Source organism: Sapajus apella, unplaced genomic scaffold, assembly GCF_009761245.1.
Source record: "Sapajus apella isolate SASKATOON/1434 unplaced genomic scaffold, GSC_monkey_1.0 scaffold27, whole genome shotgun sequence".
Taxonomy (NCBI): domain Eukaryota; kingdom Metazoa; phylum Chordata; class Mammalia; order Primates; family Cebidae; genus Sapajus; species Sapajus apella.
The window spans coordinates 24,354,635-24,381,036 of NW_022436967.1; the positions used below are offsets into that span (position 1 = coordinate 24,354,635).

General features: G+C 35.5%; 1 protein-coding gene across 1 annotated transcript in view; it reads left to right on the top strand.

Moving 5' to 3' along the window:
* ARSJ (arylsulfatase family member J) overlaps positions 1–10,878 on the top strand; it is an 87,515-nt gene extending 76,637 nt beyond the window's left edge. The window contains exon 2 of the mRNA XM_032292475.1: positions 7,581–10,878. Coding sequence (XP_032148366.1) covers positions 7,581–8,982 — 1,402 coding nt within the window. The 3' untranslated portion in view covers positions 8,983–10,878. The remainder of the gene's footprint in view (positions 1–7,580) is intronic.
* Positions 10,879–26,402: the final 15,524 nt, after the last annotated feature.

Sequence of the window (26,402 nt, forward strand, 5' to 3'; positions counted from 1 at the left end):
GATTTCTTAACTCAATGCAAAGATTTCCTTTTACCCAGCCACCCAGACCAGACACTCTGGACTCATCTTTAATATTTCCTTCTCCCATGCTTCCCACATATAGTCTGTAACCTTATCAAATGTCTCTCTTTATAATACTTAATCTTCTCTTTACTGCATCCTCACTGTAATGAATCTCAGTCTTGGGTATCATCCTTTAACTCTTAGATTAGGACACATCTCCCTGCCTACGTCTGGTTCCAGTCCAATCTATTCTTCACACTACAACCAGATCTGATTTTTCCAACACAAAGTTTCAGTTGTGTCATTCTCTTTTCAAAAGTACTCTGTGACCTCCTATCACCTTCACATTAAGTAAGATGAGCTTAGTACAGCTCTATGCTCTAATACAGCACCCTGTCATTGAGTACCCATTTACCTCTTTAGACTAATCCCCCAACAAGACATGTCTGAATCTCTGCCCTTATATTCTAATATTCTATATTGTTGATCTACAGAGACCCAAACTCTTTATCTCACTTTTTGCATTCAAACATTCTGCTCCTCTTACTGAAACACTCTTTGTCTTCCCTTCGACTCTTTACCTGAATGGCTCTTCCTCCTGCAAAAATCATCTCAGATTCACCTTCCCTTGTGAATGTGCTTCTGTCCAGTTGTTTCAGCTGCTTGCACTACCTGCTTTCATTCCGCATTCACCCAGATACTCCTGCATGCACTAAAACTCAGATGAAACATGGCGCCTTCTGAGAGGTTTCCTGACTCTACTAAGCGCACTCATAAAATGTTGTCGTTCTCTACTGTAACACTTACTCCTGTCATAATAACACTCTAATTCCTTGTCTGTTTCTCAAGTTATACTGCATTCCTTGAGAGCAGAGACCATCTTATTCGCCCGTCATAATCCCCAAAGCTAGCACAGTGTAGGAGAAGAAGTGTTAAGCAATTCAATCACTCATTCATGAGATTAAAAACCAAGGCACAGGTTTGCTGCCACAGCCCTCCCCACGTCCACCCCTTGCCAGAAGATATAATTAACCAAAAGATAAAATTAAGGCCTGTAAATAGAATTTCTTTATAGACAAGAGAGTCTTTTGGAAGGCAGTGATAAGCAAACATCTTTTCAGAATATGGAAATCTAGCTAAAATCTTCCTACATAAATATCTGAGTAATATTTGATTTGTAAACTATAGTCTCTTCCATTTATTTCCTTCCCTTCAAAATATGACTTTTTACTCCAGTATTGGCCTATTTTGTACTCTCTAATCATTCTGAATGTTAGTCTACATAAAACTATTAGTATTCATATTTTATCCCACTTACAAGAGTATCTTAAATATGTAATTAGGTTAAAATAATATTATCTTAGACAATATTTTCAGACATAGGAGAATTCATAGACTATAGTATCCAGCACCCAGTAATAGAAATTAATATAAAAAGCTATAAACCTTCATGTATTCTAATTCCAAGCTAAAAGGTCTACTTAGTACTTTTCTTTTAAGTTGGCAGTAAAGTGAGAATGATGGCTACTGCCTTTAACAAATTTGGCAACAACTCTAGGTTTACTATTGTTCATATGAAGTTTTCTTCACATAGGTAGCCAGGTTGTGACAAAAAATCTAGTAAATTTCAAAATTATTTTATTTTTTGGCCAAGATAATAGAAGCACTTGGAATACATTATACAAAAAAATCTATTTTTAAACTAATTTCATACTATACAAAGAAATGTTAAATATATATTGATGTTTGTGGAGTCTTCCATATGAAATACCTGTAAATTATATTATAAACTTGATATTGTGAAGTTGTTCTGATTTTAACTGGAGATCCTTCATTGACACATTGAGCAACAGTCTTTGACTCATGGTTTATTATAGTTAGAAAGAAGCTTAGAGGTGTAGTACTTTGTTCTCATGCTGCTATAAGGATATACCTGAGACTGGATAATTTATGAGGAAAAGAGGTTTAATTAACTCACAGTTTCAAGGTTGGGGAGGCCTAAGGAAACTTACAATCATGGCAGAAGGGAAAGCAAACACATCCTTCTTCACACAGTAGTAGGAAAGAGAAATGAGAGCCAAGAGAAGGGGGAAGCTCCTTATAAAACCATGGGATCTCATGAGAACTTACTCACTATCACGAGAATAGCATGGAGGAAACTGCCCCCATGATTCAATTACCTCCCACCAGGCCACTCCCGCAACATGTGGGGATTATAGGAACTACAATTCAGATAAGATTTGGGTGGGGACACAACCAAACCCCATATCAGAGGCCATCTAGTACTTCATTTCCAATTCAGGAATCTCTTTTACAGAATATTTGGCAAATGCTTATTTAGCCTGTTTACTATTTTTTGTTTACTTTTTTTTAGAATTTTTTTTTCACATTGAGTTGAAATCAGCCTCCTTATATTGCCCATTAGTCCTAATTCCATGCTTTGAAATAAAACAGAGAGGGGTTAAACCATCCACCACTCACCAAGTTATAAAAGCAACAGATCTAGAAATCATTCCTAATTCCTACCTTTTTCACTCGTTCCATCCTTCTCTCACTAATTTAGTCCTGTCAGTTCTAAATCCAAATATACATTTCATCCATCCACTTCTTTCCATTTTTACTGCCACTAGATGGTAGTCCAAGCCACCATCATCTTTGACCTACACTACTATAATAGCCTTCTAAACAGTCTTTGTATTTCAGTTCTCATCTGTCTAAAATCCACTTTCAGTGGTCTCCAAATTGTGTATATACACAAAAAAGTAATGTAACATGATTCCTTAGGATGCAAAAAGAAATATAAAAAATTCTACTTACATTTATTTTTATCTTACCCTTTTCAATTTCTATTCTGTGTAAGTTTTATAATGTTCCTAAATTAATACAATATGCATGAGTGTAACTTATAAATAAGTAAATATACATATATTAGGAGTACATGCTTAAATATCGAATGCTATTTTTCAGATATGTTCTAATGAACATAACGGAATTGTTACTCATCAGAATTTGCACACTGTCTTTATATGATGTAAAGATTAATTACAATTATAACTTTCATTTGTCGCTTTTGCTTTTTATTAAATTTGTGGGCTAACATATTTAATTTCTCAGATCCATTTATATATCTTATATAACTAACATGTAAAAAATTTATTTTTTAACTAAAATATCTTTTGTTTATCCCAGTTAGATTTTTCTTACATCTTGTTTTAAATTTTGAAACAATCTTATACTTATGGAAAAATTGCAAGTACAGCACAAATAACACTTTTCCCGAATTGAGAATTAAGAGCCAACATGCTGTCCTATCAATACTTTAGTATTTCCTACAGACAAGAGTATTATATTAGCCACACACACAAAAAAAATCAAAATCAGAAAATACTGTTATTCCATTTCAATCCTAAGATCCAATTTAAGTTTCACCAGTTCTCTAAATATGTTCTTTATTGAAACTATTCCAATTCAAAACCACATATTGCATTTAATTGTTATGCCTCTTTAGTCCCTTTCTTTTTTTATCTTCCAGCTTTTATCTTAGGTTCAAGGGGTTCATGTGCAGTTTGTTACATGTGTAAATTGCATGTCACAGAGGTTTGGTGTGCAGATTATTTCATCACCCAGGTAGTGAGCATAGTACCCAACAGGTAGTTTTTCAATCCTCACCCTTCTCCCACGTATCACCCTTGAGTGTGCCCTGATGTCTTTTGTTCCCTTCTTTGTGTTCCTGTGCAATAGAAGTTTAGCACTCACTTATAAGTGAGAACATGTGGTATTTGATTTTCTGTTCCTGCATTAATTCACTTAGGATAACAGCCTTCAACTACATCCATGTTACTTCAAAGGGCATGATTTTGTTCTTTTTTATGGCTGCATAGTATTCTGTCGGTTGTATGTACCACATTTTCTTTATGCAGTCTCCAGTTTATGGGGATTCAGGTTGACTCCAGGTCTTGCTATTGTGAATAGTGCTGTGAGGACTTATTTTCTGTTTTTTTTTTCTTTCTTTTCTTTTTCTCAATTAAATGAAACTCCCCTACGTGCTCCACAGAAAAGCATATCAATTAAAAGTATTTTTATTATATTAACTGTCATTAATATGTAAGAGTATCATTCTTATCCCCAATTGCAGTGCTAACAAACATATAGTTGATTTTTCATTATTTTATTAAAAAAGAATCAGGGGCAGCTCTTTCAAATGCTAAATCATTCCTAAGCTATTTACCTAATGCTGATCCTTTTTTAAAAAAGACAATGAAGCAAACTTGGCAGAACTTTTCTTTTTTGACTTGTCTAATTTGTTATTTTTGAAATGCTCACAAATCATGTACTTTAAAAAAGTCATTTTCAAATTTTCAGGGATCAACATAAGCCTCACTATCCAGTTTACAAATCCATCCTTTCTTTCATTGGAAAGTTGGAGCAGATTTGCTTCTCAAGACTTCCGGCATCTTTCCTCTGCTCCTTGATTTTCCAATAGGTTCAGATATTAACTCCTAAAAAAGAATTGAGAGAGCATCAGACTGCCACTGCTGATCGAGAATCAGTTTCACAGCCTGGTGGAGCAGGTTGTGGGTGTTGGGGAGAAAACCACAACTTCTTTACATCTCTATTTTCCTATCCATAAAAGGAACTTAAGTAATCTGACTTCTCACTGTTGTAGTAAGACTTAAATGCAATAATACATATGAAAAAAATCTACAAATTATAAAGCTTTATGCAAATGTTAGTGATACCTGATTCAGCCCTCTGGGTTAATAACTGCTAAAGCTATCACTGATTAAATGTACTCTTCTTACTAGACTCTGCTCCTTTCCAATGCTTGCAGCAACCCAACATGTATTATTATCCCTATTTTACAGATGAGGAAACTGAGGATCAGAGGGATTAAGTACTTCCCAAAGCCACACAGATAATAAGCAGTGGAGCAAATTGAAACCCAGGTCTGTTTGATTCCAAAACCTACACCCTTAACCCACACCGCAAATTACCTGAAATTTTCTCCTATTCCACCATAGAGGCTGGAACTCATTTAAGCAGGAGCTGCCCTGAAAACCTCTTCCCTGTTATAAGCTGCTGTCAAACTTTTATGTTACTGGTTCTAAATTTTCCAATTTAAAAACAATTGTACTATCTAGAGAAGACAAAAACCTCATAGTTGATTAATAGTTCTGAACTCTTACTTATCTGCAAATGCTGCACCATTTTCTGAAAGTAGCAAACCTCTTCTTGCCTTCTCTTTATTTTCTGCAAACTTTTCCTGTATTTTATGTTTTTCATAAGTCTCTATTCTTATTGCTTTTGCCACTAGTTGAGAAAATAACCGACTTAATTAGAAATGCTTAATTAGTTTACCATTTCATGAATTAAATAGACATTCCCCTCAAGTCCATATTCTGCATAATATAATTCTTTTGTTAATAACTCATCCCCATGAATGATTCCCAAAATTTTTACCCATATAGATGTCTCCCTTTTTAATTTCCTCCAAGTTGCCATTAATGGGTATTTACTGATTTGTCATGTACTTGTGTGAAAAATTAGTTTTTTTCTAATTTTCAAAAACATCCACCTCTGTCTAAAACATTCAGTTGTTAAAAAATTAGATTTTCACAACTGAATGTTTTGTATCCTGGACTGGATCAAGAAAAGGCCAGGTGCGGTCACACACACCTATAATTCCAGCACTTTAGGAGGCCAGGGCAGGTGGATCACCTGAGGTCATCTAACTGGGAGGTTGAGGCAGGACAATCGCTTGAATCTGGGGGGCAGAGTTGTGATGAGCCAAGATTGTGCCATTGCACTCCAGCCTGGGCAACAAGAGCAAGACTCCATCTCCAAACAAAAAAACAAAAACAAAAACAAAACCCAAACCAAAAAAAAACAAAAACAAAAACACCAGTAACAATGCCTTCTAAACTTGGTGCTTATAATGTTTATTTCTTTGGGAGTTTCTTACATTTTGAATTACCACAACCGTGACTATTGCAAAACTGACAGCTAAATGATCAGCAGAGTAAACAGGGTTTATGTGAAGGCTGCTTTGCAGTAGTGATCAGATATCACTTCAGTGCACACAGAAATATCAGTGTGTGGCTGCCAGTAACACTTCAAAAAACTCATAGTTTCATCATGGTATCATTAAAACATTAAAAATAAATTGAACTATTCATCCAAGGCATGTATAACATGTTGGCCTTTCAGGTTAAATCACTGTGAAAAAGTTGCTTTTGACCTCAATATTTTTTTGTAATTTGATTCCAAGAAAACATACATATTTACCCTGACAATTTTCTGCAACCTTAATTTTTAAAAATTTTTATATATTCTATTTTTAAAATGTTTTTGAACTTATAACTATAGAATCAATCAGTTTTAAAATACCATAAACTAACTGATATATCTTGGCCCAAGTGAAAATTCATACACTTGTGTAATAATATCCCTTCTTGGAAAACACCCTTGGCAAAATATCGCTCGAAAGAGAAAAATGCAAGAAACTAGCATTCACTTAATTTTTAACATATTAGAAAGTGTTATGTTTTCTTAGACTATCCTATAAGTGATTATACTTTTTTAAAAAGGAGACACTGTGGGAAACATACATAAGGACTTATTACCTGTTATTTTTGGAAAAATAATTTGTAGCACTAGCTAAAACTTTTATTCTAAAATGATTTTTAAGCAATAATGTATTGTGTAGTCAAAAACTTCTTTCTTCTTTCAGAGATCTAACAGATTGGAGATTCAGAATAAACTATTGTTTGACAAAGAGGAGATTTTTCTATAATTTTTGCATGTATTTTTAGTACTTCAGAGTTAGCTTGAAATAAATGATCTCAGGAAACTATTTAAAAGCTAATGATTTAGAAGGTCCCTAGGTTAAAAGCAATAATAATAATAATCTGATTCTATATGTCTTTTCTTATCTTGTCAATTTTCAGTCATATAATTAAGAGATTAAAGTTTATTCAAATTAATTCTATTATAAGAACTTTAAAAAGACTTTGAGGCTGGGCACGGTGGCTTTGCGCCTATAATCCCAGCACTTTGGGAGGCCAAGGAAGGCAGATCACTTGACGTCAGAAGTTTGAGAACAGCCTGACCAACATGGTGAAACCCTGTCTCTACTACAAATACAATTAGCTGGGCATGGTGGCGTGTGCTACTGGGGAGGCTGAGGCAGGAGGCGTGCTTGAACCCAGGTGGCAGAGGTTGCAGTCAGCCGAGGTTGCAGTCAGCCGAGGTTGCAGTCAGCCGAGATCACGTCACTGCACTCCAACCTGGGTGACAGAATGAGACTCTGTCTCAAAAAGACTTTGAGATAAGTGGGAAAATCTTAGTATCAAAAGTGCTGGTTTAGATCGAAATGTATTTCCATTTAAATAGGAAGCTAATTAGATTAAGACTTGTGAGTAAAGAGTAGAAATGCTGAATTGGTCATTTATCATTGGGGTCCATTATAATTTAACAATCATCCCCGTAGAAACATTATTTAATTTAGGAATCATTGTTTTATGTAGAATATCTCTTTTATCCTGCCCTGATAACAAAATTTTTGCTCTTTTCTTAAGGTATCAGATACACACCGGACTTCAACATTCTATCATAAGACCTACCCAACCCAACTGTTTACCTCTGGACAATGCCACCCTACCTCAGAAACTGAAAGAGGTTGGATATTCAACGCATATGGTTGGAAAATGGCACTTGGGTTTTTACAGAAAAGAATGCATGCCCACCAAAAGAGGATTTGACACCTTTTTTGGTTCCCTTTTGGGAAGTGGGGATTACTATACACACTACAAATGTGACAGTCCTGGGATGTGTGGCTATGACTTGTATGAAAACGACAGTGCTGCCTGGGACTCTGACAATGGCATATACTCCACACAGATGTACACTCAGAGGGTGCAGCAAATACTAGCTTCCCATAACCCCACAAAGCCTCTATTTTTATATATTGCCTACCAAGCTGTTCATTCACCACTGCAAGCTCCTGTCAGGTACTTTGAACACTACCGATCCATTATCAACATAAACAGGAGGAGATATGCCGCCATGCTTTCCTGCCTAGATGAGGCAATCAACAACGTGACATTGGCTCTAAAGACATATGGTTTCTATAACAACAGCATTATCATTTACTCTTCAGATAATGGTGGCCAGCCTACGGCAGGAGGGAGTAACTGGCCTCTCAGAGGTAGCAAAGGAACATATTGGGAAGGAGGGATCCGGGCTGTTGGCTTTGTGCATAGCCCACTTCTGAAAAACAAGGGAACAGTGTGTAAGGAACTTGTGCACATCACTGACTGGTATCCCACTCTGATTTCACTGGCTGAAGGACAGATCGATGAGGACATTCAAATAGATGGCTATGACATCTGGGAGACCATAAGCGAGGGTCTTCGCTCACCCCGAGTAGATATTTTGCATAACATTGACCCCATATACACCAAGGCAAAAAACGGCTCCTGGGCAGCAGGCTATGGGATCTGGAACACCGCCATCCAGTCCGCCATCAGGGTGCAGCACTGGAAATTGCTTACGGGAAATCCTGGCTACAGCGACTGGGTCCCCCCTCAGTCTTTCAGCAATCTGGGGCCGAACCGGTGGCACAATGAACGGATTACCTTGTCAACTGGCAAAAGTGTATGGCTTTTCAACATCACAGCCGACCCATATGAGAGGGTGGACCTATCTAACAGGTACCCCGGAATCGTGAAGAAGCTCCTACGGAGGCTCTCACAGTTCAACAAAACGGCAGTACCGGTGAGGTACCCCCCCAAAGACCCCAGAAGTAACCCTCGGCTCAATGGAGGGGTCTGGGGACCATGGTATAAAGAGGAAACCAAGAAAAATAAGCCAAGCAAAAATCAGGCTAAGAAAAAGCAAAAGAAAAGCAAAATAAAGAAGAAGAAACAGCAGAAAGCAGGCTCACGTTCAACTTGCCATTCAGGTGTTACTTGTGGCTAAGCACAAATTATTTCCTGTTTGGTTAGACTTAAATCAGTTCTTATTTTTCAACTGTTTCCTAGGTAAGCCAGCAAAATGTGGCTCAATAATATCGCTGCCATAAGCATCAGGCTTGTTTTCATGCTGTGCCACTCCAGAGACTTCTGCCACCTGGAAACCACACCAAAAACTGCTCTGCTCAGTGCCAAAGATGCTACTCTTGCAAGCCACACTTAGAACGGAGATGTTTATTTCTCTTGCTCCTTTATAAAACGTGGTCTGTCTTGAGTTCTACTGCTGTGCTTCAGTCAATTGACCAAACACTGCTTTAAATTATAGGAGGAGAATAATAACCTACCATCCACGAGCATGCTAATTTGATGGAAGCTACAGGGTAGCATGATTAAAACTACCTTTAATAAATTATAGTTTAAGATTGTGTCACCTCAAAGGCCTTGAGGAATATATTTTCTTGGTGAATTTTTGGTATCTCTGTCATATGACACTTGGGTTTTTAAATTAATTCTATTTTATATATATATGTTTCTTTGCCTGTGAAAAACAAGCTGTTTTTCTCACATATGAACAGCTTGCACCTCGTTTTATCATGTATGAGGGAATGGCAAATAAGAATGTTTGAGCACACTGCCAACAATGAATGTAACTATTTTCTAAACACTTTAAGAGAAGAGCATGTGAGTATAAAAGATCTAATTTATTTTTACAGAAAAATAATATTTTGTTTTTGTAAAAAGTTTTGCAAATGACTTTTAATTATTTTTTCTTTCCTGCATACCATCACAAGAATTTTATTTCATTTCTTCAAATTACGAAGCACTGTAATACTATACTGTAATACTGTGTAACTTCATACACTATGAAAAACATCATTCATAAAACATTATAATCATCATTGTTCAACCATGATTTTGAATGTAGTAAGATGAATATATTCCTTACAAATTACTTGGAAATTCAATGTTTGTGCAGAGTTGAGACAACTTTATTGTTTCTATCATAAACTATTTATGTATCTTAATTATTAAAATGATTTATTTTATGACACTAGAAAATTTAGTGTGGCTTTTCTGATCTAACTTCTAGGTAAAATTGTATCATTCATCCTAACAAACAAAAATATTTACTAATAGGCAATTGAAGGAATGGTTTGCTAACAACCACAGTAATATAATACGATTTTACAGAGCGATGCTTCCACTTGCTATGGCATGGAGAAAGATGTTCCTGTATATTTATATTAGGTTGGTGCAAAAGTGGTTGTGGTTTTTGCCGTTAAAGGTAATAACCTTACTCTTATACAAAGTGGACACTGGAGAGACACAGAGAAATGGAAGATACGGATCCTACCTGGAGTAAGTAAGCTTGTTTGGAAATCCCACAGGCAAATGTGATGAAGAGAATAAAGGAGTATTATTAGTAGTAAAGTTTATCATGGGTCATCAATGAGCATAGGTTGGTATGTTTCCTGTAGACGCTGGAGTTTTCCTTGAAGTGTCCTCTCCTAATGCAGAGGCCTCTAAGCCTCATAGTATACACTTGAAAAGTCACAGATAGCTAGAATGGTGATCTTTGAAGTTATAACTGTGATAAGAAAATGTGTGTGGTGGTACGACAGCATACCATTAAATACATTTATATCACAGCTCAAAGGACTGTGATATAACACATTTACATCACAACTCACAGTCTGTGAAAATGTATAAAATAATCTGTAATCTAGTACTGAAATTATTAAATTGGATAACATGATTTAAAGGATTTTAATTTTAATGTTTTATTTCTACAATATATGGCTCCATTTTATTTTCTAGTGTAAACTTATATTTCCTAAAGTTTGTGTTTTGTTGACATTATCTTTTAAATAAGTCTTAAAAATAAAGGCATATTGTTCATGTTTTCCTTTCCTGGTGGCACATAAATAGTGTGTCTTAAAATAGATGGTATCGTATACATTTTTTAAAAAATAGACATCTTTACACTAAAAAAGAGTTCTGAAAAAAGTAAGTTGTGGAGATGCCGGGTTAAACAAAGTCAAAGGAGTCACTTTATTACAGATTTTCTTCAAGTTTTTAAAACCTTAGCTTGCGTTGTAACTCTGATAGAAGGAAAATGTTACACAGTATTTCATAATTTATTTCACCACAAAACTGTTCTTTGTGGCACAGTACACAGTACCAGGGTTCTGAGAAACTGTACTGTTATTGGAAACATAGTGTAAACATAGAATCTTCTAGAAGCTCCAGGAAAGACAAAAAGAAGCAAAGAGGCAAATTAGGATTATGAAATACCAGTAGGTATTACCTATTGTGATGTAATTCTAAGTTCTCAATAAAGGATTATAATCTTCTCAGTGAAAATAATTTAGTCCACAGTGTTCTACTGGAAATGGCTTCATGGATGTTGATTGCTGTTTTAGAGAGTACCTGCCACCTGCCCATGGCACTAGGCAGGATGTGGTTTACCAGAAGTCTCAGTGTCTTGCCCTCAAGAAATTAAAATCTATTCTAATAGTCATGTATAAATCATGAACAAAAATGTTTCCAAAATGCTGTCAGAAAATCACTAGGAATTTCAAGATGGCCAGAAAGGAAAATATGGCGTGCTTGAGTTTTGTGCCCTAATCAGTGATGTCATGTTCGTACAGGGCATTCATTCTCAGGTGTTAGTTTCCTAAACTGTGCTCTTCAGGATGTGTTTCTAGGTTGCCTGTGGTTCTTTCAAGTGTAAACTGCACCTCTTTTAAGCCTCTGATCTTTCTTACGGTTTCAAAAGAAACTCTCATCAGCTTTGTCAGAAAATAATTTTTGAATATGGCTATGTTTCTAGGTGGAGAAGGGATATAAAAACATTTTCTTCAAATAAAAACACCCACAACAAAAACATTTGTAGTACCTTTCAGCCAGTGAAAACATCTACCCCAGGTCTGTCAACTGTCAAGTCTAACTAAAGAACTTCTTTCATCTGTATTTACGCACTCTTTCATTTTTCTAAAAATTGAACGGATATTTTTGTTTTCTTGACAGGGCCCTTTTGAAAATACTTAAGAATAGAGGCACACTCTCACTGAGAGTTGAATAATCATATTTTTTTTGTACTTCCAACATTCCTCTGTGAGAATATACCATATTAGTGTGCATGCCTCCACCTTATTTTTTTATATTATTGAACAATATTTTATTATATAGATATACCATTTTTTAAATCCTTTTACATGTTAATGGACACTTGGGTTGTGTCCAGGTTTAAGCTAATATGACTAAAAATGCTATGCATTTCCATGTGCAGGTGTTTCTTAATTTTCTAAGGCAGATGAATTTTGCATCAGGATCAGCTTCCTAAGCATTTTATTCATACCATTTTTGAACACACAAATTATAAATTTGTCAGTAGCACAAATTTGTCACACATTTGTCAGAATGTGTGATGTTGGCAAAAAAAAAAAAAAAAAAGAAAAAAGTTTCTTGCCAAAAGCAGTACAATTCCTCTATGGTAAACTAATAGCTATATTGTTTCCTCAGGGACAAGGACTTCATAGATTCATTAATTCATTCAACAAATACTTACTGAGTCTTACTCTCTCAGGCAATGTTCTAGGATCTTGGGGTATATCAGTGTATGAAATAAATAAATATTCTTACCCTTGGGCAGGTTATCTTCTAGTTGAGTTAAGCAGACACTAAATAAAAAACATAACTAATTATAACATTATACAGTATATAAAGTAGCATGAAGAAAGAGTAGATCAGGATAAGGGGAGGATCCACTCTACACCAAGTTTATCCATTCATTCATTCAGCATGCGTTAAGTGCCACATGGTGCACGTTGGGGTGTGACGGTAAGAAACATCAGGCAGAGTCCTTGTCTTCGGGTAGTGCCCCTGCCTTCAGGTGATGTACATTCTACCAGAAGATGCAGCCATGAACCAATAACCAAACACCTCATCTCCACCATCCTTCTACCATGGCTACCCCTCTTCCCCGCTTGATCTTTCTCCTTAGCATTTAATATACTTCAGATTTTACTCACAAGTTTTCCTTGTTGTCTGTTTCATTACCCTAGAATATAAGCTTCTTAAGGAAAGCAGTTTCTGTAAGTTCTGTTTACATCTGCATGGCCAGTAAACAAAACGATGTCCTACTCATATTTAGCACTCAATGTTTTTGAGTGAATAAATAAAATAATCACATTTATCCATTTGTTCAGCCACATTTGCCTGTTTCCACTTTCTATTTCTGGTACAGGGATTTCGTTGTTGAAAAATAGAACTAATCATCCTTAATACCTTTAGCAGCAATCATATGAAATGCAGAAATTTCTAACACTATAAAAAACTAACTCTAATAATGTATAGTTATAGGGACATGGTGTTACAGCAAAAGCGAAGCAAAAATTACACAAAATTGAGAGCAAATTTTATCTATCATCTTTATTACATAACAGGATAGAACATGATTATTCCAACATTACTTGGAATATTACAGAATACATTAGCTTAAATGAGTTCCCAGAAAGAAGGGATGGGGGCTTAAATTGTGAATAATTTTTTTGTACCAAATTAAGAAAGGAAAAAAATATAATTAGCAAATAAACCTCTATGTCTTCATAGCAAATAAACCTCTAGGACGCCAAGTGGAATATACTTCACATCCTTGGGGATTTTATTACAAAGCTCTCCAATTCGGAAGAGCAGAAATTCTATTTTTTTAAAGATATATTTTTCTTAAACATTTTACTAGTCATAGCATCTCTATGAATTTGGTTGATCCATTGATTAAATATGGCATTATTTAAAACACAGAACCAGAATGTGGCTTTGGGGATCAGGTAGATTTGAACATATTTACCTAACTTTCAATTTCATATCTATGATTTAAAATTTTCTTACACTCAAATTTACTACAATTTATAACATTTTTTGTCAGTTGGTTTGTGCAATTTTAGATAAAATCATCCCAATAATTGAAAAAGACACAGGAGAATAACAAAGTCTTATTAGAAATGTCTACCCCTCCACTCTTTGTAGAAATTCTTAAGTCTATAATTCTAAGTAGGGAGTATCTTATAGCATCATCAAATAAAAGTAAAATTATTCTTTCAGTATAAAAATCCACAAGTAATTTTTACACTTTCATCATAGTTATCTCTCTAGAAACAATGCTTTAAGAATTAAAGTTTCTTCAACTTTGAGAATTATGAACAGGGAATACCTTTAGCTGACCTTCTAAATCCTAAACAACTGTGATTAAAAAACATAAAATAAAATAAAATAAAAACCTTTTTATAACCAAGGTTAAAAAAAAAAAACTCTTGATTTAATTTAGTATCTGAAATCATATTTTTTTAATGTCATCATCACCAGAATTTCCACAGGCTCCCTTTCCGCAAGTAGCATAAGTCCTCAGTCAGACAGTTATTCTGTCTCTAAGGCAGATCCCACTAAAACTTTTTATTTTTAGTTATTCCTAACTCAAGAAATCCCTTCTAGCAACTAGGTGGGGAATTACAAGCATAAAAAGTCCTGCAATTATTTCTACTATGTGGTCAGACATAATAGCAACAAAACAATACAGCGTAAACTTTTGTTTCTTTTCAAGTTTTGCTCAAAGTCCTAACAGTTTAACATAGTGTTTCAGAGATTAAGGTCACTGCTGCCGAGGTCTCCGGTTCTCTCCCAGCTGGGAGGAGTGGCGGCTGCAGTGCCAGTGGAGACTAGTTGCGGTGGGTGGGTGGAGAGGTTTATCCTCTTACATTTTTATGCAGCCCCTTGCCTCTGCCCTTCTCAGCATCCGTGCCACGCCAGAGCTATTTCTTTCTGAACTCACATGCAACCATGGCTCCGCATTTTACGTTCTTGGCACCCTTCTCCATACCCGAATCCCACAACCGTTTCTGCCGCAGAAGTAGGCACATTATACGTATGTCCAACAGAAGTATCAACGAGTGAATCTCTTCCCTCCAAAGTTATCCCAGCATAAACGGATGAGTGTGTAGAGCTACCTCCGCCTTCTGGGGACAAGGAGACCTGAGCTCCATCTCTAAACCTTCAAGGAGCTGAGATGAGAGCAGGACTGAGCGGTCAGAAAGCCAACAGTGTTCCCACCTGCGTTAAGTGATGTACCTCTCCCTTCAGGTCCCAGCAGTTTAGCAGCTGCAATGCCCAAAACCTGCTTCAGCTTCAGAAACTAATTAATGCTTTCTCTTTCTGCCCAGAGGACAGAGCAGTGAACAAGGTAACTTCTATTTAGGACCTATCCAAAGCCTACCTTTGGGTATTCCTTCTCCTCTTACATAGAGGAGAGAACATAGATTTCTAATATTCTCCACCCACTCACCCAAAGCCCAAAGGTGGGAATTACTGGACCCTTTCTTCTCTTGCTTGGAAGAGAGGGCAAAAACTAAAAGCCTCCTCTAAAACCTAAAACCATTTAGGCTGCTTATTCCAATCCTACCCCTAGCCTTCGACCAACAACTGTCTTCCAATTCTTTCAATCTATCTGTCTGCTGTTGGCTCTTGCTGTCTTCTTTCAAATCCTGTTAGGCTGGGGGCCATACTCTATCTCTTTCAGAAAACCACGTTTCAAACAGGATTCCATTCTTGTCAGTAAACTTGGTAAGTTTTTATGATCTGTGTTTATTTTTCTTATCATGATTGCAACCATGAAGTTTCTGAAGCTCAGAGTCATCATATTTATTACAGCAATAACTGCAGCAGGGTCACACAGGGGATGCAAGGAAAGGCACTTGTTTAGGACAACATGTACAAGGGTTGCATCATAGGAGAAGAACCCTAAATTTATGAATCGGGAATTTTATATAGGAACAGGACAGCTGCCCTCCCCCTCCTCCCTCCTAAGAGAGAAAGAGAAACATTTGCACCCTGGTCTTTTACAGCCCCTTGGACTGTAAATAAATTTTCTGAAGAAAAGAGAGGGGAAAGTACCCAAAAATGCAAGCAGTTGTTTCTGACAGAGATCAGTTTTACTCTTTAAGAGCAGGTGATTATCTAACACTCTTTAACTTCCAAGGCTTTTCCTTTAATTCAGGTGCCAGAAACATTAGTTAGAGGGTTCTAACTATGCAGAAATATGAGAATATTCACTTTCTGACGTAGATCAGTGGTTGAAGATGGAAGCTGGAGCAGGAACTGACAGAAAACAGGTATGAGGAAACTTTAGGGTGAAGGAGGTACTTTAAAACTGAATTGTAGGAACGGTTGTATACCTGCATAATGTACTAGAAAAAAAAAATCACTGTTAAAAGAAAAAAACTGTTTACTTACAATGGGAAACTAATATGGTATGTAAATTATCCTCAAAAAAGCTACTAAATGCCAGCCACTCACTAGAATAATTATTCATAATAAATGTAACAACAAAAAGTCAGTGTCCAGAATATATAATGAACTCCTACAAGTCAATAAGAGAAAATAGTGGAAAGGATCCTCACAAAAGATGATACAGAAATGCACAATAAATATACAAAAATGTACTCAAAATTATTAGGCGTTAGAGGAATGTAAATTAAAATCATAATGTTATGTCGCTACATTTATATCAGAAAGGCTAAAATGAAAATGATAATACCAAGTGTTGATAAGTATGTGGAACAACTGAGTGAAAGTGTTGGTGAGAGTGTAAACTAATATAATCACATCAGAAGACTTTATAGCTGTATCAATGAAGGTTTAACATTTATATCCCTATGACCCAGAAATTTCACTCTTAGGAATATACCCTGAAGAAATGCTTATGTAGATATTCGCCAAAAGTCATGTAAAGGTATAATTCATAGAAGCACTATTTATTGTATCCTAAAACTGAAAAGCACCCTCAATTATCCTTCAGCAAGAGAATGAATAAATAAATTGTGGTATGCTCATATAATGGAATGTTATTCTATTGAAGAGGACATGTTAGGGGATTACTAGAAGGGGCACAAGTGGGGCTTCTGGGGTTCTGCCAATATTTTTATATCTGAACTGCTCGTGGGTTTATGTTCAGCTGTCTAAAATTTATCCAGCTATATAGCTAGAGTTTATGTACTTTCCTGTGTTTCTTATACTTCTCACAACTACTGGAGACTACTGTATATATAGCAGTCATATCTACTCTGTTTATGCTTTATGATAGTTCATTTTAGATGTCAACTTGACTGTGCTATGGAATACCTAGGTAACTCATAAGGGATTATTTCTGGGTGTGTCTATAAGGTTGTTTCTAGAGGAGATTGGCACCTGAGTCCTTGAACTGATTTTGGACAACCCCGCTGCCTCAGTGTGGGCAGGCATTATCCAATTGTCTTGGGCCCTGGATAGAACAAACACGCAGAAAAAGGATGAATTTGCTCTCTCTCTCTCTCACGTGGAGCTGGGACATCAGAACTTCAGGCTCTCCAGGTTTTGGACTCTGGGACTTGCACCAGTGGCTTCTCTGGTTCTGAGACCTTCAGACTGACTGAGCCATGCTATGGCCTCCCTGGCTCTCCATATTGCAGATGGCCTATTGTGGACTTCTCAGCCACCATAACCATGTGAGCAAATTCCTCTAATAAATCCCCTCTCATATATCTATATCTATATCAATATCTAAATCTATATCTAGATCTATGTCTATTTATCCATTCATCTATCTCATTGGTTCTGTTTCTCCACTGAAACCTGACTAATACACACTATAACATAGCAATTCTACCCCCAGATATTTGCCCAAATCCAGGAATAAAACTAATACATGCCTAGCAGAGTGTCTTGCACACTGTAGTATTCAATTAACAAAACAAAAAAGGCCTAATTTACTCAACTGATGTTTCTATCATTTTTTTTTAAACCATATGAACTAGCATGCAGAAATTCTTAGGACCTAACTATCCAGCCCCAATATATATTACAGATAACTACCACCAGGGGTCATGCTAGCAGATTTGTTTCCACAGGTTGAAGCTGAATGTAGTTAATTTTATAATTTTTAATAGTTCAAATCCAGTTCCTTTACAATTAAATTATGAAACAAAGGTGATGTGACTAATCATATTAAATGGTAAGGGCAATAAAATCTGCATATGCATTTAATTCACAATTGAGTCATGTCCAATATTACAGTTTAACCTCAATTCCTATCAAATAATTCAAATTAAAATATAGTGGGTCCCATATTTATGGCTTTATGATTATAGGGTCCTCTACTGAGATGATGATTCCCCTTGAATTCTTCTCTATTGTTCTTATCTTTGCAGTGACTACTGTATTTCTCTGCATTGCCCACTCTACCTCACCACTATTTCCTCTGCCTACTCATCTCTACCTGCTTCTCTGGCTCTCTTCTCTTTGTCATCCTTAATTTTCCTTCTCTCTTTTTCAGTAATTATAATCTCTTTAACATTTTTTTTAAACTAACCGAGCTCATATGTTGAAATTCAACAAATTCGAGTCTGTGTATCTATCTTTAAAAAAATCTTGGGCAAACTTTTATACTAGGATGCATATTTCCACATAGCCATTTATATTCCAGCCTAATCTAAGAATAAAAATGACTGTTGATCAGAAATTAATACTTTTACCTATAGTCAAAAATAGTGATAATATTTCAACCATAGATAACTTTATTTACTATTGCCAGAAAGATTGATAATTATCTTTGTGTGTATATACATTTAATTACAAGCACACTTGATTGAATTATGGTTTTCGGAACTAATTGTGGCTGTTAATGGCTATTAAAAAAGAAAATGTGTTTGCAGCTCAAACATTTGTCTTATTATATTTCCTAGTGAAAAAGGCCTATACTGACAGGATGTCACTTTAAGTGAATTCTGCACAATAAAATAATTGTGCACAATAAAATAATATACAAAGCTCTGCTTTGTGGATTACGAGTTACATTAGTAAATATCATTTTCTGATTGCCTGCATTCTGTATTTTATATACATAATCTTTTTGTAAGTAAAATATAAAATTTAATTTAAATACTTGTGAATAAAGACATGTAGCACTGTTTTCTGTTAAACTACACTCATCCTTTCAAGCAAAAAGCAGTTTATTAAATCATATTCTATTAATTTTAAGGTGTTGATGCATTTTTCATATTACCTAGTTAACACTGTGTTATGGGAGAATTTTTGTAACATATATTTTGAATTATTTTTAATTGTCTTAAATACAATAACTAAAGAAGCAATAGCTGTTTTGTTATCTACCTTCACTTGTAAATTTCACCTACTCATTCTTATTAAAAAAAAGTAAAAATTTTAATAAACTTCATGTTATTAATATACTGTAGTTCTCCTTTTCCCTCTAACCACCTTTTGACCATTATTTCTACTATAAATTATTTTGTTTTCTTAACAATACATAAATAAATCTTGCTTTTATCAAGATTTATTTGTTGTGAACAATGTTCATTATGAAACAGTGAACACTGAATAATGTTCTATTTTCCTTATAACTTGTTATTAATGCTCATTTACTCCATAATTTATTTACCCTTTAAAGCATCTTTCTCTTTTGACATTTATCTTTAAAATCCCTTTGTAAGCAGCTGTTTACCAAGTTGAAGCATTTTATTAGCTTATTTGGATGCTGTACATGCTCATAAAATACTGCCAAGTAAATCCTTCAAAATTTTCCTGGTAGTTGCTATCTTTTCTCTTACACTAAAAAGTTTTGTCTATATTATTTGCATGCAAAATACACATTTCTGAAACCTGATTTCTAAAGTCTGTCATTTCAATTAACTATTCTTAAGTGAGTTAACGTCCCTTTATCCTAGAAAATGTACTGTTGGTAGTGTTTGTGTTATTATTTATTTTTTCTTTAGAGAACATTGAAGTATCCTTCAAGATATGATTCTACTGTAGCTTTTATAAATAATAGCAATAGGGTTCAATTTGCCCTATTTTAATCTTTCACCTAGCTCTCGCCTCACATTCACAGCACGAGTTGTCTTTGAAATTCTCTAGTAGCAGGGATCAGGCCAATATTACAGAATGAACTCCATATAATTGAGTGTGGAAAGGGAGAAAATTTCAATTACATAAAAACATCAATAACTTCATTTCATTTATTTTGCTCCCTTTCTCTGGGTCAAACAGGCCATCTTGACATATGAAAGAAACAAAAATAGGTAGCTAGAGGTTTCACGTTGCTGGTGTGTATCCTCTACAGAGAAACTGAACAACAACCAAACACAAATGTTTTGTTGGCCAGATCAGGTTTTTCTGTTTTTTTTTAAGATGGGAAAAATGATAACTTTGTAGGGAAGCTGTGGTGTTCTTAGACCAGCCATTTGTACAGAGGCTTACTTTTCTACAAAAGAGAGAGTTGGTCTAAATTAAAGCAAGGCAGCAAAAGGCAAAATTGATTTTTCGCAAATCATTATGTTTAAAAATAGATGTCACTGATCCCCTCAAGCTTGATGAATCCCTTCTGAGTTCCACCTGTGTCTAACCTCGTCCTTTGGCTGTAGGTGCTTAACAGAGCAACAAAGAATAAAAAGCCTGAAATCAATCAAATGATGAGTGCAGCCTCACTTCTCTGCTCTCAACAACTCACACTTTTCTCCAGCCTGGAGAGGCTCAAAGCCAGGGAAGTTCCTGTATCTATGTGTTTACAAAACTATAAAGTGATAAGTACATAAGTGCAAATAATGATAGAATATTATTGCTAGCAATAGGGAATAGATTATTCTTACCATAATTAATAATACAAATACAATTACTAACAGACATATTTGAATTTCTATCCTGTTAAACACATTACTATATGAGAGACATTAGCTTAAAGTCATTAAAGCTCGTAAGTAGATTAAAATGTATTTAAAACTGCTACAGGTGACTCTAATCAATTAAAATTACTGGGAGACAAATTTCAGCTGAGAATAAGAAATAACTTTCTAGCAAAAGTACAGATTTCAGTGGAATGTGGTGGCCTCTGAAGACAATGTGTTTCCTCATGCTGAAAGGAACTAATAGAACTAGAATCATTGTATGCCTGGAATGTATAGAGTCTCCACGTACTAGTAAGAGCTGGAAAAGCATCCACAGCACAGACTGCTGTGAGATGTTGAGTCAAACGTCACCTTATACAAGCAACCAGAAAAAAATGAGCTCCCGCTGTCTCCATTTCCAAGGTTCCATCCCAGCAGCGACTCTAACTAATATACAGCAGTTGAGACAATATCAACCTACATCTATGCAATCTATTTTTCCCAACTTCAACTGAAATCAGTGGGAAAAAAAGCAAAAGATTTGTCCCATATTCAGACACCCTCGAGTATAAGGCCCAACTTATCTCTTCTAAGCACAACTCAAATGCTTTCTCTGATGACTTCATTTTTGTAGATGGCATAAACCTGCCCCAAACCCTTTTTCAATCCTATCTCCAAGGGAGATTGAGCAACCTCTAATTACAGTTAACTTAATTTTCAAGTAGTTTTTCCAGTTATAATGTCAGCATAAGAAGATACCTCTGTTGCCAGGACAACCTAAATGCACAATTCACTTCCTAAAAACCTAACACTAACTGGTCAAATTCACTCTATCGTCTCAGATAATCTCACTTTTGTGTTATAAAAATGTAAGCATTCTGCAGTTTCCCTCATCTTATTTTGCCTGTTTTTTTATGAGGTGTTATAAATCTATCCTCTTTTACTTTGGTTTGCTGACATTTTATTTTTCTTAACTAATTCAGATATATTTCTCACCTTGAAAGTCATATATTTTTCTCATCATTTACATATGCCTGTGTCAAAATTATCATCTCCATTAAAAAAGATAAATCAACTTCTATAATTTAAAATATCTATAATTGATCAAAACTTCAGGGTATATCTCAAATAATTTAGATTGGTCAATATGTTGCATTTATATATAAACACTGGAAACATACATGAGCATTCCAACCAATTTTTAACTTGAGCGTTTTCAGTTTTTTATATGGTTTGCCTATGTCTCCACCCAAATCTCATCTTGTAGTTTCCATAATCCCCACATGTTGTGGAAGGAACCAGGTGGGAGGTAATTGAATCATGGGGACAGTTCCCTCCATGCTGTTCTCATGATAGTGAGTGAATTCTCACGAGATCTGATGGCTTTATAAAAGGCTCTGCACTTTTCCTTCCTGCTGCCATGTGAAGAAGGACGTATTTGCTTTCCCTTCCTCCACGATTGTAAGTTTCCTGAGGCCTCCCAGGCCTACAGAACTGCGACTCAATTAAACTTCTTCCCTTAATAAATTATCCAGTTTGGGGTAATTCTTCACAGCAGTGTAAGGGCAAACTAATAGTTTTGTTTTTTGATTTTTTTTTTGAGATGGAGTTTTGCTCTTGTTGCCCACACCAGAGTGCAATGGTACAACCTCGGCCACTGCAACCTCTGCCTCCGACGGTCAAGCAATTCTCCTGTGTCAGCCTCTCAAGTAGCAGGGTTTGCAGGCACCCACCACCCGCCAGCAAATTTTTTGTATTTTTAGTAGAGACAGGGTTTCACCATGCTGGCCAGGCTGGTCTCGAACTCCTGACCTCAGGTGATCCACCTGCCTCAGCCTCCCAAAGTATTAGGATTACAGGCGTGAGCCCCCGTGCCTCGACTAATACAATTTTATAAAGGAATCATGTCTGCTTTAACAGACAACTTAGTAGAATTTAACATAATCATTTTTATTTTCTTTGGTCCCTGAGATGCCTTCTCACAGATTAGGGCCTCTTCCCCTGCCTTGCCCTTTTCCATATCACCTCAGATATTTCTGAAAGTTTTCTTGTTTTTGATAATGTCAAGATATTTCAAGCCTGATCTTAAAACATGAAATCAGCTATACTTCAAGAAACCCTGGTGTTTTAGGAATAAAGAATATGAGAAACCATGATACTGACATTAGCTCACACATTAAACTGGTCCATGTGACCATAGATGGCAGGAATAGGGACAGCAGATGATCAAGGAAGTGTCTGCTTCAATCATTAAAGCATGTTGAATACTGGAATAGGAAAGTATGTTCACAAATAACATAATGATGTACAATATTTTGGCTTTTCCAAAACGATAAAAATGAACAAAAGTAAAATTTTAGGACAGTAATGTTTTTTAGCATATTGAAATAAATCATATACACTCACTAGAGTTTTCTGGAAAGAAAGAATAGGAAATCAGTTAACAATAGTGTTTGCCAAAAAAGAATTCTGCATTCTTCTTTTATATATTCAAACCTGAATAATGCAGCTTGAGGAACTTTAACTAAGACTTGTTTCTTTCCATGAATGATGGGTTTTTAAATAGGTGGGTTGGGAAAGAGGTCAGAGAGTCTATTATTTCCTATGCATTTTAATCAGTTAATTATTTTAGAAAAAAACACAAAACTAATAACTGAGGGAGCCAATATCTCAGGTGACAATCTAAAATTCTGTGGTCATAATTAATATCCCTTGTGTTTTTATCACTACACAACAGTTAAAATCTAAGCTTCTGTCACATCAATTATCTGGCCAAATAGCCAGTGGAAAAGTAAAAGGTCAAAGTAATTTGAAAAGAGTTTCATGAGTGTTTGCTTCTGAATAATACATAAGGTAACAGGTATTTTCAAAATAAAGTTCTGGGAATGTATCTTGAAGACACATTTCTTCCATAAACTAAAACTTTTAAAAACGATTTCTCTTTTTCAGGGTGTGGTTTTGGGAAATTGTGAAAAGTATTGTTTTAACTTCATCTGGAAACTTCAGGGACAGACCAACTATTACTAATCCAGCTGGAAGCAATTTATATGATACAGATGTTTGTGAAAAACCCTTCCCAAAGAGCTCATTAAGATGTTGCATCAGGCAAGAGTCATTCATAAACCTTAGCTGTGTTTTCAAGAGCTATTGTTTTTCCTAATTACAGCAACTACATGTTTAGTAAATTCATTCATAGATATATACTGAGCATTACATCAAAGTCAATCTTCACTTTGATCTAACTACTCTTTGCTTTTCAATGTCAATATTCACTTTGTTCTAACTACTCTTTGCTTTTCAATAATTGAGAATTTTGTCAATGGATGAGGCTGTTGTCATAATTTTAAAGTAGAATTTCTCAATTTCTTTCTGTTTTCTAAAGAAATATAATTGTTTCAAAAGATACGGGACTTGACATGCATTTGGGTAGTTCATCTATACATCAATTTTAAAAGACAAAAGTCTGAAATTAATTTAGTATGAAATCAGTAAGAACTCATGAATAAATAAACATTAAGTAAAAACAAATCTTACTAAATTTTGGCCATCAGATGAGAAAGCAAGAACTGAAATTGATTTTTTTACTTAATTATACTTTTGGATCAATATTCTATGTGGAAGTAACTTGCCATTTTCTTACACTAATATATAGAAAGACTAGATTACAATACTTTGCATAGCTACCCCAAATTTATATTATTATTATACTAATCTGGTTAAGAAACAGACTAGAAATGAAAATTTAAAAAGAATTTTCTCTCTAAGTTCAATGTAGTTTAGAATAGGATACATCTCAGAAGCATAAAACTGACTTTATAAAGGAAATTAACACCTCAAAATCTTTCAGGTTGAATGGCTCTCTTAACAACTCATTCAGAACAATTGTGCAACTACAATAATGCTCCTACCCATTGATATGGGTAAGAGTAAATCTCACCTTGAATTGTAATAATTCCCACTTGTCAAGGGCAGGGCCAGGTGGAGATAATTGAATCATGAGGGCCGTTTCCTCCATACATTTCTCGTGGTAGTGAAGGAGTCTCACGAGAGTTGATGGGTTTATAAGGAGGAGTCTCCCTGCACAAGCTCCTTTGTCTGCTGCCACGTAAGATGTATCTTGTTTTCCTTTTGCCATGATTGTGAGGCTTCCTCAGCCATGTGGAATGGTGAGTCAATTAAACCTTTTTATTTTATAAATTACCCAACCTTGGGTATGTCTTTATTAGCAGCATGAGAACAGACTAATACACCCATATTTAACTGCACAAGCTTAACCTTTATGGTTTATTTCTAATATTATTTATATTTTGATACTATCTCCAACAACCAGTTTCCCATATTATAAAACTTAAATTGTTTCATTACAAACATTAGTTTTAATATGGTACAGAGAATTCAATGATGTTAGTTATATATTAATATTTATGCAAATGAAAATTTTTGTTCTTTGGTAAGTTATGTCACTATAGCATTGTTGTAGAATACTGGTAGAAAACTTTCTTATTGTCCTAGAATTAATGCCTAAAATTCACAGTCTAAAGTCAAATAATGCAAATGTATTTTCTTATTATCCCCAAGTTGATGCCAAGAATCCACAGTCTAATGTTAAGTAATGTCAAATTCTAAAGTCGAAAAACTACCAGCTGTGGGCTCAATCACATTCAAGAGAGGCTTGCTAAGGGGCACTATTTCAGCACAGCTGAAGCTCTTCATTATTCCAATCCTTTACTTCCTGACTTCCTCTAGACTATATAAAATAAAGGCAGGCTAGAAGTCATTATTGACAGGAATAAAAATTTGTGGAGAAGCTTCTCTTATTCTTCCCATTGGTATCAAGTATTCAATATATTCTCTTTCATCCTACAAAATGGAGGATGCCAAAACCATTACCCCTTTCACTAAGTTGTGACTGCTGATCATCCCTTGTGTAAAAATTTCTGAGCTACTGAGCCAGCAGTATATCTGGTGCCCTAGACTTACACCTGCTGACGAGAGAAAAGAAAAGAAAGGTGATGAAGAGAAAAAACTGCAAGGAGAAGGTAGGGAGGTAACCTGTATGCTTGCTGTATGGCAAGGATACAGATATTTCTGACAATCACCTTAGGTGTTGGTTAGAAATTAATCAGTAAGATAAATTAATTCACCCCAAGAGGGTTACTAGAACAGAAAATTCCCAAACACGAGGTAATAGAATGCTCCTCCCACAGCAGACATGAGTGTGTTAAGTAAGTGGCTAAGCCTCAGCTGACTCTCCCATGCTAGAGAACTATAAAGGGTAAAACTCCCTTAGAACCCTTTCAGAGAACCAATGAACATCTACCCTTTAGAAACCAGCAGTTGAATACCTACCATAGAAGTGTGGCTGCAAAAAACAGAAAAGAATTAGTAATCCACCTCATGGTGGATTTGCTTAAGTAATGGAAGAGCAGTTTCAACAAACAAAATAAACATCAGCATCACTATGGGCAGCTGCATATGGAAACACCTTTTGACCCTTCTCCCTTCCCACACCAATACCAGAGAACCAAGTCCTGGAAAAGGAACAAGGTTGTGATACATTGTTTCTCTACTGCCACCGGAAGCAGAAGTTACAAGCCACTGGAACCCGAGGAAAGGAGAATTTAATTTGATTTCAAGACTTAATTGCCAGATACAGGTGATGGAGAGAAAGGCAGCAAACCACATTGCCATGTATGTACCTATTCAACAACCTTGCATG